The 14,737-nt window shown below is 43.9% G+C and overlaps 1 protein-coding gene across 2 annotated transcripts in view; it reads left to right on the forward strand.

Moving 5' to 3' along the window:
- Positions 1-14,737, forward strand: part of MTMR12 (myotubularin related protein 12) — a 65,868-nt gene that overhangs the window by 25,370 nt on the left and 25,761 nt on the right. For both annotated transcript variants that reach the window (XM_040630516.1, XM_040630517.1), the window contains exons 3-7: positions 2,341-2,483; positions 3,788-3,860; positions 4,824-4,954; positions 6,661-6,754; positions 10,106-10,235. In XM_040630516.1, the coding sequence (XP_040486450.1) occupies positions 2,341-2,483; positions 3,788-3,860; positions 4,824-4,954; positions 6,661-6,754; positions 10,106-10,235 (571 nt within the window). The remainder of the gene's footprint in view (positions 1-2,340; positions 2,484-3,787; positions 3,861-4,823; positions 4,955-6,660; positions 6,755-10,105; positions 10,236-14,737) is intronic.

The following is a 14,737-nucleotide window of genomic DNA, read 5'->3' on the forward strand; positions in this document are numbered from 1 at the left end:
TTTTCCCCTCCACCCAAGCTGATGAAAATAAGCCTGAGAAATTCACCTCCTTCACAAGCAAATTAGGCCTTTTTTGGGTCTCTATACTTGGATGCATCTAGTATTCTAGTCCCCACTCAGGAAAATGCTGGTCCCCCACAGAGCCTTACATTCCACACACTCCTCCTGCTGCCCAGGTCCAGCTGCCCTGGACTAGCACAGCTGCCTAGGCCTCCCCAGGCAAGCGTCGGCTGGCCTCACCTGTGGTCTCTGCGTCTGCATCTGAGTGTAAGAGCTAGGCAGTCTTGGGGTTTACTGACCCTAGTTGCTGCCAGGGCTTTGCTCTGAGGTCATCACTGAGAGTCTGAATTGGTTGGATATTTTTGAGATGGCAGAGAGACTCTATACCTGAAGTTAAGCTTTAATCATTCCTGAATTCAGAGACAGAAACTACTTGGTGGTTGTATCCCCTTCCATGTGTGGGGCTGCCCTGGGGGCTGTACATTCGGTTCTTCTTCCATTTTTTCTAATCCCAATAGCTTTTTTTCATAAGAGTTTTTAGGTGTATTTCCCCAAAGCAATAGAGGCCTCATTCTGGTACTACTGTTTATTGAGAGGATATGAATATGCACAAATTTCTGACTGAACTACCTTATTTGGTAAATATATTAGGATCCTGAAACTTGAAAAAAAATATATCTATTTTTGTTTTGTTTTGTTTTTTGTTTTGTTTTGTTTTTTATCAATAATGGCCTAAACCTTAATGCACATACCATGTTGTCCTTCCTTTTCTTGGGTCACAGATCCTGATACTTTCATTTTTAGCTTAGTGTTACGCACATTCTCTCATCCTCTGGATTACCTGTGGTCTCTTCTAGGTGTGCTGCCTCCATTTCCCAGACTAGACCATGATTTTTTCCAGCTCCCACCTCCCATGATTTGAGACTGTCTCTGCACACGCAAGCTGATAGTGATGGCGTGCCGACTTGCAGAGCCGCCTGGGATGTTGTATTAGCCACTGCCTGCCAGTGTCTAGTCTCCAGCACACGGCCATGGCCTGACCTGGCTTGCCTGGTCTTGGGGAGACACTATTAAAAGCGGTTTCATGCTAAGAGTTGAAAGCACAGGAAGCCTTATTTTCAAATCTTCCACCTTGAACTAGTTGAAGCACCTTTTCTGAACTATCTTAAACCCTAACGAGGCCCCGATTCATTGTTTTCTTCGAGCTCTGTGGTCCCTCTAGAGGCTGACCTAGTCACTGAGCCACCTTCCTGTATTTCCTTAGTAATTAACCCCGTGGGAGGTGGAAAAATACACAATAATATGCATCCCTTGATAGCCTCAGTGTCTGAAACTCTTCTTTATTTTCATGTTGAAAGTTAGATCAAGTGAATTTTGAGCCAAAAAGTACATTCAGAGACACTGAAGATAATATCCAGAGGGAGAGTCTAAGGGGAGATGGTTGTCTGTTGAAAAGGAAGAAAATTCCTTTTCTTTTTTGTTACAAAATATTTGCACTTGATTTTTTATATCTTCCATCTCCTCCTTTTTCTGCTCTTATCCAGACGCCCAGCCCTCATAAATTCTGCTTCTAGGCAGCAGCGAGCGCTTACCTATCCCGAAATCCTAATCTTCTTGACTGTGAAGTCCTCTCTATCTCCAGGAAATACAGCTGCTCGAGCAGGCTGGGCGCCTGCAGATGGAGCAGGAAAGGTGACACACTGAGAGGAAATACCCTCAACTAAGAAAGAGAGGAAACCGTTTTTTTCCTACAAACCTCTGACCTCTCTTTTCCTCCCATACGCGTCTGTGGAGCCAGAATGCATGTGGTCATGCTGCACCTCTGTGTCTGAGGCAGCTGCCTGCAAGCTCTGTGGCCGGGGAGGCACCCCGCTTTTTCTTGGCGGGTCCAGAGTGAGAGATGATGGCCCACTCTCCCCACAAAGCGGGCCTGAGCTCGGTGTTCTAGAGTCTCACTAATTTCACCCATTTAGGATATTACTTCTGGGGAATGCGTGCTTGGGCCCAAGTAATAGGAACACTGATATCTGTGCTTGCAAGTGTAGCTGAGATCATTTCCACATATTGGACGCTTTCCTTATTCACAGCGAGAAGATAGGGAAGTGCCCTGTGTGAAGGTATATCTGAGCCATTTTGGTTTCCCCTACCCGGTCCCCACGCTGCTTCATCTTCGTGCGTCAGGTTTGCAGTTCCTGCTGTGCTGGGAAGTGTAGAGTTCTGAAGGGCTGCAGTGTATCATGTGTTTGTCTTTCCTGGGACTAGAGCTGGGGAAGCTTTTACTGTTTGCAAATTGTACGTTCCCTGAGGACTCTCAAGAGGACTTGTTTTGGTTTCGATCAGGTGAACAGCTGCTCTGTGAAGCCAGCACAGTGCTGAAGTATGTCCAGGAAGATTCCTGTCAGCGTGGGATCTATGGAAAACTTGTCTGCACAGACTTTAAGATTGCTTTCTTGGGCGATGACGAATCTGCATTGGATAATGATGTATGTATGAGCTGCATTTGGCTGAGTTTGAGGGGAGCAGTGCAATTGTGGCCCCATTGTCTTTTTTCCCAGCTCCTCAATGACTCTGCTCCCCTCCCCCTCCCCGCCAGCACACATTAAACACAAAAGGCAGAAGTCCTCACCACTAGATTGCTCTCTATCCTCTGGGATCTCTTTTCAGTGGTGGGACTATTCCCACCTCAAGTGCCTCAAGTCACGCCAACTTGTTCTTATTTTCTTTGGTATTTCAGCACAGTATGTATCACTCATTGGAATCACATCTCCCCAAATATACTAGTTCCCCATGTTTTCTGTATACTGAGCTGTCCCTCAAATTCAGGAACTGAGTTCGGTTATGAAACTGATGCTGAATGCAGCACTTGAATTTGGTGCTTTGTCCTGAGTCGCAGTGTCCTTGTAAGACTTGTCCCTACTTATGGAGAATGGGCTAGTGGAGTGAGGGAGAGGACTGCCTACACTACTTGGGGAGCGCTGTATGTTGATGCAAACCCAGCTGTCCCGGCCCACCCTTGCTGCCGTGGAGTGTGGTCTTCTGTGCTGCCGTCTGCTCTAGTGGCTTGGCTCCTAGTCCTGTCTAAATACAGACAGCGTTCACAGAAACTTGAATCTTCCAGTGTTTTCTTCCTAAACCTGGCTTCATGGAGCTGTCACTCACCAGTTTGCATTTGTGTAGAGAAATCCGAACCTCTCCAAGTGATTGTGGCATGGCCCGTTTGCCTGGGAGCAGCCCAGGAACGGCATGTCGGCGTGTCGTGCTTGGGTTTGAAAAATAAAGTGCTTACCAGCTTTCCTTGCACACGTCATCATCCCTTTCCTAGAGAATGTGGCTGGCTCCATTCCCCTGTTTGTTTTTTGGAGTGTACACTCAATTTTCCCCACAGTTTTATTGAGATATAATTAACATAGCATAGTACTATTTTAAGGAGTATAACATAATGATTTGATACATGTAGGTATTGCATAATGATTACCAGAATAAGTTTAGTTAACCTCTCTTATCTCATATAGTTACAAATTTGTTTTCCTTGTGATGAGGAGATCTTTCTTAGCAACTTTCAAATGTATGATACAGTTTTATTAACTATAATCGCCAGGCTCTACATTACATCCCATGATTTGTTTATCATAACCAGAAGTTTGTCTCTTTTGACAACCATCACCCATTTCTTCCACCCCCTCTCTAATTTCCTAATGTGCAATTGGAAAATGGTGATTTGCTCTGCCTATAAATGTATAATAGGGCATAGAAAGAAGTCACAGTTGTTTCCTTTTGAATCTTTTAGGAAACCCAATTTAAGAATAAGGTTATAGGAGAAAATGACATCACACTCCACTGCGTTGATCAGATTTATGGAGGTAGGTATCTTTTCCACTGGGGTGATGCCAGCCTTTGAAAGTATAGTTGATGGGGCGCCTGGGTGGCACAGCGGTTAAGCGTCTGCCTTCGGCTCAGGGCATGATCCCAGCGTTATGGGATCGAGCCCCACATCAGGCTTCTCTGCTATGAGCCTGCTTCTTCCTCTCCCACTCCCCCTGCTTGTGTTCCCTCTCTCCCTGGCTGTCTCTATCTCTGTCGAATGAATAAATAAAAAAAAAATAAAAAAAAAATAAAAGAAAGTATAGTTGATAATAATAATATTTCTATGGTCTTTTACAGTTTACTAAAATTTCTTTACATATTTACTTTGTTTAAATCAGTTTTATGGGTGAGAAAATTGAGATGTAAAGTGGCTTATTTGAGGCCACTTAGCTGGCAGAGCTTGCATTTGAATTTGGAACATTATTGGCTAGATCATACTTGTGGCTGTCCGTGTTAGGTGTGTAGGTTTTACTCTAGAGACTAATCTGATAAAGGTTTGTTGCACTGCACTCTGAGTCTTTTCTGCTAAGGGTCAAGCCTCTCTCTGCTTCACTTCTATATTTTTGCAGTAAGGGCTTTTTCAGAAATTCAGTAGCCTTTTACGATGATCCGAACACCAGTAGGTGCTGTGCAGTCCAAATTCTGGGGCGGGGGGGGACATGTCAGGAGGGGCCCCTGGCCATAAACCCAGGACTTGACTGTCTTGACAGCATGTCCCTAGTGACCCCCTTCCATCTTTTGTAATCTTAGCTTCTGGAGTCAATCCATTTTGAGCTTGTCCAGAGGAATGAAGAACGCTGCCGGTTGTCAGAGAGCCAGGGCCCCTGCTGACAGTTACTTCGAAGATAGCACCTTTCCTCTCACTTTTGAGAGGTGTGAATAGTCTACCTTGTTTCCTCAGCTTTAACTTTTTGCCTTATAACATGATTTCCCTTCTTGATTTCATCATCGATGTGTAGTGTTTGATGAGAAAAAGAAACCTCTCTTTGGACAACTGAAGAAATACCCTGAGAAACTCATCATCCACTGCAAAGACCTGCGAGTGTTCCACTTTGGTCTGCGGTACACAAAAGAAGAGGAAGTCAAAAGGGTAACTAGTTGCATGTATATGTAGGTTTTCTTTCCCATTAGGTGTCACCACTAACTCTTACTTTTTGCTTATATTGCACAAAGGTGGAGGGGGAGCATTTCACTCTGTAAAGTTGAAATTGGTTTATAATCACACGCTTTGATTAGAATTGAGAGAGAATTTGGTGAAGTGTGCCTGTGTATTATGTTGGCACATGCTACGTTTAATCCTAGAGTTCGTAATGGCTTTATTTCTGGAGCCTCTAAAGAGTGGGAGGTGATAAATCAGGGTCAGGAGGCAGCTCCTTCTCCCACATCTGACAGGCTTTCGAAAAAATAGTAGCAGAGACTCCCAGCTCCTGGCATGGAGGAGTTCATACGTGGAAGTATGTGGGAGGAGGAAGAGGTACGTGGGGCAGACCGGTAAAGCCGAGTTACCAAATGAGGCCTATGATTTCGGATACTAAGGAAACTTAATCTGGTTGCTGCAGCAAATCGAAATATATAACTGGATGAACTGGTTACAGTGGTCACTGTAACTTCTACGATTTATCTTACTGAGTTATTAAAGGTCTCAAACTTGCCACTGTTGTGGTAAATCCGTCAGGGGAAATGTGGAGAGAGGCCAGCTCACCTGTTGTTTTGGCTACAGTTGAGTTATACACAGTTACAGGTAACTCCTTGGTTTTCTTTTAGGGAGTGTGGTAGTTCAGTTAGAATAATAAACATGACTCCGGTATCTATTCTGAGCAGGAAAAGAGTGGTGTATGTAGGGAAAGTCCCTGAGAAGCCAGAAACTTCATTTTGAACGATGATTTTAGTTATCTGTCCAAACATACTTTTGATTGAAACTTCAAGCAGAAAGCACAATGGATTGATTTCTTTTTCTAATCTTCTAGAAGAAGGTCTTAAAGGCCACAAGTGGATCAGAATAGCTAAGTGTCTTGGTTATTATCTGATATTAGCCCTATGTCTCTGACGTGTAAGATTTTTAGAGTATCTGAATATGGCACTTAAGTTTTTATAGCACCTTGTTTTAGAGGAATGAGACTATGTTTTAAAAATTTCCATAGAAATTGGGGGCACCAGGTTGACTCGATTGGGCACCCGACTCTTCACTTTGGCTCAGGTCATAATCTCAGGGTGGTGAGATCAAGCCCCATGTTGCGCTCCACAGTGAGTCTGCTTAAGACTCTCTCTCCCTCTCTCCTTCCTCCCACCCCCCCAACCCCCCACACAGGCATGTGCTCTTATTCTCTCAAATGAATGGATAAATTAAAAAAAAAATTTTTTTTTTAATTTTCCTAGAAATTCAGGGACGTGAGGGTGGTTAGTCAGTTGAGCATCCAACTCTTGGTTTCATGTCATGGTCTCAGGGTCATGGGATCAAGCCCTGCCTCGGGGTCTGTGCTTGGTGCAGAGTCTGTTTGGGATTCTTTCCCCTCCGCTCCTTTTCCTGTTCTCTCTCTCTCTCTTTCTCTCTCTCTCTGTAAATAAATAAATAAAAATCTTTAAAATTTCCCTAGAAATTCAAAGCTCTTAGAAAACGTGACAAAATTGTTAATATTCTGTTTACTTGGCATTATTCCAAAAGTTACCATAGAGCCCTTAGAGCCTTACCATAGAGCGTGCTACCCATAGGAGCCTATTAGCATGACTGAAAGCCTAGATAAGTCAGTGTTCATCTGCCAAAAGCATGACTGTACCCATTGTTTGGTTCTTTTCTAGATTGTCAGTGGCATAATTCATCATACCCAAGCTCCTAAACTGCTTAAAAGATTATTTCTGTTTTCCTATGCAACTGCTGCACAAAACAATACAGGTGAGTGTCTTCTGGGTTCTAATTTGCAGGTAGCAGACCCTTTAAATTCCTACCTGAAACTAGCAGGCAAAAACCCATCCATGAGTTTCTTTTTCCTCTTTCCTAGCAATTGATTGCCTCTTGCTTGGGTAAAGTCATCCAAGTTTCTTTTTTTTTCCTGTGATCTTTGTTGCTCTAACTTATCTTTTAGGTTTATTTGCTTTTTTTGTGAGGGATTATTGGTTTGATTGTTTCTTATGAAAGATAAAATCAACATACTATAACAGGGAATGTGAGACTGTAGAGAAATAAAATTCAGAGAAGTTTAAAATAATCCTGTTTGTTCCGGGGTTCTTTTTTCTACTTTAATGTATTTGATTTCATTTCACAACACTCTGGAGAATGTCTTGCATTCCAGAAAGCCTTTAAACAACCAGAGCATGCTCTGTAGCAAATATTTTGGGGGAAATGGAACCGTTGTACATAAGAGAGCACATCAGAAAGCAGGTATGCTTACATAATTTAAAATTCCAAATGTTTTCCATTCAGTTCACTGAAAAAGGGAGCAATCTTTTTTTTTTTTTTAAAGATTTTATTTATTTATTCGACAGAGATAGAGACAGTCAGCGAGAGAGGGAACACAAGCAGGGGGAGTGGGAGAGGAAGAAGCAGGCTCATAGCGGAGGAGCCTGATGTGGGGCTCGATCCCGTAACGCCGGGATCACGCCCTGAGCCGAAGGCAGATGCTTAACCGCTGTGCCACCCAGGCGCCCCATGGGAGCAATCTTTTAACTAAGAAACTTTGGTCGTTTGAATTAGCTATTAATACTGCCTAGCATCGTACAGTGTTCCCACAGATGTCTGTCTTCTCCTTCTCTCCATCTCTCTCCTTGGTCTGTTTACTTACTCCGCTGGTCAATCTTAACATCAGGTTGATGTTGAGGACTCTGTGTGCTATGTGCTTTCCATCAGGGAAGTGGCATGTTAGTTTAACAGCATACGTGGGGCTTTCTGGAGTGTAGAGTTGAACTGCTCATTTGGTCAACATTTTTGAATGCTGGCTGTGGGTCAGGTCTTGGGGATGGAAGTGAATAGGACGAAATCCCTGTCCTCTACGAGCATCAAGTCAGGCAGAGACAGCTGAGAGATGTGTCCTGTGGTGGAGGGGCTGGTCACACTGTGGGCAGTGGGCTAGCTGATAGTGGAGGATGTGGGGGTCTCTGGTGGGCACAGAGGAGTATTTTAAGGTGTCTGGTGGGCACAGCGGGATCAGCATGTGCAGAGATGTAGCTATCTGAGAGAACAGTTTGCATTTTGGAAACTGTGATGACTTAGTAGAAAAGCTGTGAGTTTTGGGGTCTGTCCCAGTTGAGTTCAAATCCTTGCCCAGCTCTTCAGTAGCTGTATGATCCGGGGGATGACACTAAATTCTTGGGGCATCTGTTTTCTTGTTTTAAAACCAGCAGTGTTAAAGCCTCTGTTTGTTAAATGCATGGCATGTAGGGTGCAGTCAATTAAGTGAGGGTTGATTGAAAGTGTAACTGCATATTATTCAGGGTGGATTATGTTCAGAGAATTACACTAACTTAAGATAATGCTTAGCTCTACTGTTAGATCAAACATAAAATCAGTTCATTAAGTTCATCTTTGTGAATGACAGATCTTTTCACTGTAGCTATACATGCAAATGCTGAGTAATTGGCTTACAACAGCTTGTTGCAATATGAGAGATACAAAATATGACTTATTTATGAATTACTTTAATTTATATAAACATCTATTGGGTTTATATTTGAAAAATCATACTCTATTTTTAGGAATTCTGCCTCTTCCTTATATCCTGACTCTTGGTCTAAACTCGGGATAGTTTCTTGGCTCCCCAAGACTGTGTTGATCTGTGTTCCAAAACCCTTACCTTGATTGACTCTGGCAGTTTCTTCACCTAGTGGTGTTTTGTTTTGTTTGTGTCACAAGGCCCAGGATATATGCCACCTTTTATTCTATTTCCCCTTTTTTTTTTAATCCTCCTTCCAACGCCAGTTTTTTGAGAAGTAAATGTCGTAACTGATGGATGCTAATCGACCAGTTAGCTTTGTGTTTAGTAGGCGTTCGTAGAGGTGGTGCTTTGCAGCCTGAACATCTTCATTTACTTTCTGGCTTGATAATTCACAAAATGCTTTGGCTGAAAGGTCCTGAATACTGTGATGTGGCATTTTAGGGAAGGACTTACCTGTGTTGCTAAAAGAATGATCTGCTCTTGAATAGGAGTCTTACTATTATTTGTGTCCATGGGGAAATTTTTTTGGTGTTTGTTACTTTCTGGAAATCCTTTACAGCTGTTTGGGTTTGGATTCCAGCTCTGACATTCCTCAGCTCTGTGACCTTAGGCAAGTTTCTTGACCTTTCTGGACCACATCTGTAAAATGGAGGAATATTACCTACCCTGTAGGATTGTGAAGATTGAGTTAATAAAATGTAGTATGCTCAGAACAGTGCCTGACACTTACCAAGTGCTATATAAGCTTAACTGCTGTTTTAATCATTATTCTTACTATCGTTTGTGCTGTGATCTGGTTTTATTTTCATAAAATAGCATGGGGGAGTTTTATCAAACACTATTTTCCCCAAAATGCTTGGGTTTTTTTGAGATGCACAAGGGCTTGAACTAACTGCTTTGTGTAAATAGCCGAGACTGTTTTGGTGCGTGTCACCCAGTGCTCTGTGGCTTAGGGGAGGACCAGGGACACATCTGCTGGGCTGCAAGCGTAGTGCTCCTGGACATTTCCCCCAGCAGGTAGTAGCAGGGCAGGGTAAGGGGCAGAAGTCTCCCTGGCCATGGTGCAGTTCTTGCTAGCAAGCCCTGACCCTCACCGCAGCTGTCTGCTCTGGTGATGGCCTTTAGTAACTATGTCACACCGGCAAATCCTCTTGTTGGCAGTGCATCTTCAAATTGAAGGAGGATTTACATTCAGAGATCTTACATGCTATTCAGATGAGTTTGCCATCTTATGCACATATTGGTAGGGCTAAAAATATTTTATTATTTTAGCATCTGTGCCAACCCTGTCTTCTAGTGCTTCATAGGATCTTTTATGTTATATAAATTATCTCATGGTCAGATGACTGAAAATGGAACTATAAATTACTTTTGCAGGGAGTGGAACAAGAACACCTCCTTTCCTCCAGTATAAAAAGACAGACCCTTAGTCATAATTTTGAGTTAATGACAAAAAAAAGGAACAAGGTTAGAAATAAGCAGTGAACTTGCTGTATTGGATAAAGACGGGCTTAGTGGACGAAATTGGGGTTTCACGTCATTAAAGTACCTGTACTTCACGACCAGATTTTGTCTTTTTAAATTTGTTTTGTTAGCCACCGATCCGAAGAACCATACTGTAATGTTTGACACACTTAAGGACTGGTGTTGGGAGTTGGAGCGGACCAAAGGCAATGTCAAGTACAAAGCAGTGAGTGTCAATGAAGGCTATAAAGTCAGTGACAGGTAAGCATTCAGTGCTCTACTTTTTTTTTTTTTCTAACAGCTTTATTGAGGTTGAATTCACATGCCATATAATTCACACATCTGAAGTACACAGTATTTTGAAATCTATTCACAGGGTTGTGCAACCATCACCACAGTCCATTTTAGAACGCTTTCATCAGCCCCAGAAGAAACTTCAGACGCCCTTAGTTGCTTCCCATGTGCCCTCAGCACCCCTAGCCCTAGGCAACCTCTAATCTACTTTCTGTCTTCATAGTTTGCTTATTCTCAAGATGTCATATAAATAGAATAATAAGTGGTCTTAATGCTTGGCTTCTTCACTTAGCATGATATTGCCGAGGTTCATCCATGTCGTAGCATGTGTCAGTGTTCTATTCTTTTTTATTGCTGAATAACATTCCATGCTATGGCTGGATCACATTGTATTTATCCATTCATCAGTGGATAGTCTATTATGAATAATGCTGCTATGAACATTTGTTTCCAAGGTTTTAGATTTCCAGTTCTCGTGTATGTGTGTGTGTGTGCATGTGCATGTGCGTGTGCGCGCGTGTGTGTGTGTGTATTCCTAGGAGTAGAATTGCTGGGTCGTATAGTAACTCTGTGTTTAACTGTCTGAGGAACTGCCAGACTATTTTCCGCAGTGGCTGCACCATTGACACTCTCAGCAGCATAGGAGGGGTCCACGTTTTCCACTTTGATACTATGCTTAAGAAACCCTTAAGATGTCCCTTAAAAAGTGAATTTGTGCCCTTTTTTTCCCCATTGTATCTGGAGTCTAAGTATAAAACTATTAGAGGCAGTTTTGAATTTATATTGTGTATTTGCTTTCCTGTTCTTAGCACTTCATTTATTCAATAAAAGTCTTCGGTGGGGCGCCTGAGTGGCATAGTCGGTTAGGCATGCAACTCTTGGTTTTGGCTCAGGTCATGATCTTGGGTCGTGGGATTGAGCCCCGCATCAGTCTCCGTGCTCAGTGAGGAGCCTGCTTCTCTCTCTCCCCTCTGTCCTTCCCCCTGTGTGTGCACTCTTTCTCTCTCTCTCTCTCTCTCTCTCAAATAAATGGGTAAATCTTAAAAAAAAAAACAACTTTGAGTGGCCACTGTGCACCAGGCCCTGGCTGCTGGATATATAGCAGTAAACAAAGAGCCTAAAAATTCCTGCCCTCCTGAAACTTTCACTCTAGTGGGAGGAAAACAATGATAGAATAAATGAATGATTACAGAGTATTAAAAGGTAATAAGTAGGGGTGCCTGGGTGGCTCAGTCATTAAGCATCTGCCTTTGGCTCAGGGTGTGATCCCAGGGTTCTGGGATCGAGCCCCGCATTGGGCTCCCTGCTCCGCTGGGAGCCTGCTTCTTTCTCTCCCACTCCCCCTGCTTGTGTTCCCTCTCTCGCTAGCTGTCTCTCTCTCTCTCTGTCAAATAAATAAATAAAATCTTTAAGAAAAAAAAAATGCTAATAAGTACTATGGAGAAAAATAGATCACAGGGGCTAGGGAGTGCTGGAGGTGTTGGTGGAGAGGGCTGGTCAGGCACAGGGGACAGTAGAGGCAAAGACCCTGAGATGGAGTGTTGTCTGGCTTCTGTGAGGAACAGCAAGGAGTCCAGGGGCTAGAGAGGTGATGTGATCAGACCTACATTTTTATTTTATAGATTTTTTAAAGATTTTATTTATTCGACAGAGTGAGAGCACAAGCAGAGGGAACAGTAGAGGGAGAAGCAGACTCCCCACCAAGCAGGGCCCCAGTGTGGGGCTTGATCCCAGAACCCTGGGATCATGACCTGAGCCGAAGGCAGATGCTTAACCATCTGAGCCACCCAGGCACCCCTGACCTACATTTTTAAAGGATGACTCTGCATAATCCTTTTTTTTTAATCCTTTTTTTTTTTTTTTAAAGATTTGTTTATTTGAGAGAGAGCACACATGTATGCAGGAGCAGGAGAAGCAGAGGGAGAGAATCTCAAGCAGACTTCCCCACAGCGCTGTGCCCGATGACACAAGGCTTGTTCTCAAAACCCTGAGATCATGACCTAAGCGAAAACCAAGAGTGGGACACTTAACCAACTGTGCTACCCAGGCACCTGTGCATAATCCTTTTTTAGAAGCTTTGAATCTTCTCATTTTGGAGCATACTCCCAATACCCTGCTAGCAATTTTATAAAATTTGTATTTCTTTTCTTTTTTTTTTTTTAAGATTTTATTTATTTATTTGACAGAGAGAGTATAAGCAGGGGAGTGACAGGCAGAGGGAAAGGGAGAAGCAGTCTCCCTGCTGAGCAAGGAGCCTAATGAGGGTCTCGATCCCAGGACCCTGGCATCATGACCTGAGCCGAAGGCAGACACTTAATGACTGAGCCACCCAGGCGCCCCAGTATTTCTTTTTAAAAGACATTTTATTTATTTATTTGACAGAGAGAGTATAAGCAGGGGAGTGACAGGCAGAGGGAAAGGGAGAAGCAGTCTCCCTGCTGAGCAAGGAGCCTAATGAGGGTCTCGATCCCAGGACCCTGGCATCATGACCTGAGCCGAAGGCAGACACTTAACCGACTAAACCACCCAGGCACCCCCAGTCTCAAACATTTATAAACTTAGCTCTCCTGACAGCACAACCTGGAATGACAGTGGGAGGGGCCTGCAGAGCAAATGTCATGCCCCCATTCCTGCTCTTCTCCTCTCCTCGTTCCCAGTCACAGAGCTTGAAAAGGGAAAGCTAGCTCTTGCTCGGAAAGAGGTTAGAAACCCCTGCACCTAGGAGGTGATAGTTTGTAGTATGGTATTGACACTGAAAAGGTATTCCCATTCCCAGAATTGTTCTTAAAAAATCCTGCCACATACTGATTAAATTCTTTGGTGTTTGCGTAGTTGTCAGCACATCAAAAATATATCTGGTAGAAGAGGCAGGTGGGGAGGAAGGTTTTAAAGGTTTATTTATTTCAGAGAGAGCACAAGTGTGAGCGAGTGTGTGAGAGGGAGAGAATCTTCAAGCAGACACTCCACACTGAGTTTGGAGCCTGAAGTGGGGCTTGATCCCAGGACCCATGAGATCATGACCTGAGCTGAAACCAAGAATCAGACGCCCAACCGACTGAACTACCCAGGCGCCCTGTGGGAGGGAAGCTTTTATTTAGTGGTTAGCAGGGAAAATGGAGCCTTGGCAAGATTTTAGTGCTGGGAGCACTCCGCACACACAACACACCACTTGGACAGGCCCAGCCATGTACACAATCCCCTCACCCTTTTCTGTCCCTTGGAGAAGATACAGGGCAAGCTGTGCTTTGTTTCTCACCTGGATCACTGGGGTGCTGCCTATATGATCTCTGCCACCCACTCTGGTCCCCTAGCATCCATTCTCTGTGTCTACAAGGCCCTTCATGGTTTGACTCCTGCCCGACTCCCCTCTGTACCCTCCTCTGACCATACTGACCCCCTGCCATAGGCCTTGCTTGCGTGATCTCCTGTCTGGGATGCTCCTTTTGCTCTTAGCAGCACAAGGGTGGTTGCTTCCATCTGACTTGTCAGATCTTAGCTCAGGTGGTACTTTCATAGGGAGCCTGCCCAAGACTAGGTCAGGTCTCAGTGAGAGCTTTCTTTGTGCTCATGCCTGTCCTCACAGCACTTCCTACAGTTTATTTTTATCTGTGTCACCATTTGGAAATGTTTATTTCTGCAACCTGTCAGCTCTGGAGAATCAAGGACACTTTTTTTCTCATCATATCCTCAGTACCAAGTACAGTTCCTGGTTTTAAAAGCACTCAATAAATAGGAAACAGAATGAGTAAATTAATGAAAGCCCTTCCTTCAGTAGTCAGCGCGCAGTCCAGTCAGTTAGGATAGGAAACTGAGGTTCTACTTCATCTTCTCCCAAGGTCAGAGCTGGCTATTGTAGTACCAGTCTTCTCCTGAAAAGCCTTTTTTCTCTCATCCTGCCTTCCTGTCAAGGTACCAGAAGGTCCATTACCTTGTGGGGCGTGTGTCACGCAATGGAGCCTGTGAACTGACGCTGCCCCAGGAAGACATTGTTGCCCCGCTGTTGTCCTTCTGAGGGTTTCCTCACCCTCACGAAGGCTTTGCCTGAGTGAATCAGACAACTTTCCTTCAATAATAAAGTTCTCCTGTATTTGGAAAGGCTGTTGACTTTGTGTTTGAAAGCTCATCCTGACGAATACAATGACTGTTCTCCAAGGAGGAAGGGTTAGCTGTTTGTGGACATCGGGAGCCTCACAGTGGAACCTCCTAGTAGCTCGTTGGGACAAGAGAGGACATCTCAGACTCCCCGCATTGGTGCAGAGCTGTCCCATCTCTGTGCAACCTCCTTTCTGGAGCCACTGCATGCTACATATGCTAACACACTTGGTTCTGACATTTCCCCCCCTTTGATGAAAGACTCTTTGTAAGAGAAAATTTACCGGCTAACCAACATGATAAAAAATTTAACCTCACTAGTACTAGTAGGGAAAGACATGCAAATTTTTTAAAACCTTGTGCCCGCCCCCCCCCCC

The sequence above is a fragment of the Ursus maritimus genome, unplaced genomic scaffold, assembly GCF_017311325.1.
Source record: "Ursus maritimus isolate PB19 unplaced genomic scaffold, ASM1731132v1 scaffold_15, whole genome shotgun sequence".
NCBI classification, from domain to species: Eukaryota; Metazoa; Chordata; class Mammalia; order Carnivora; family Ursidae; genus Ursus; species Ursus maritimus.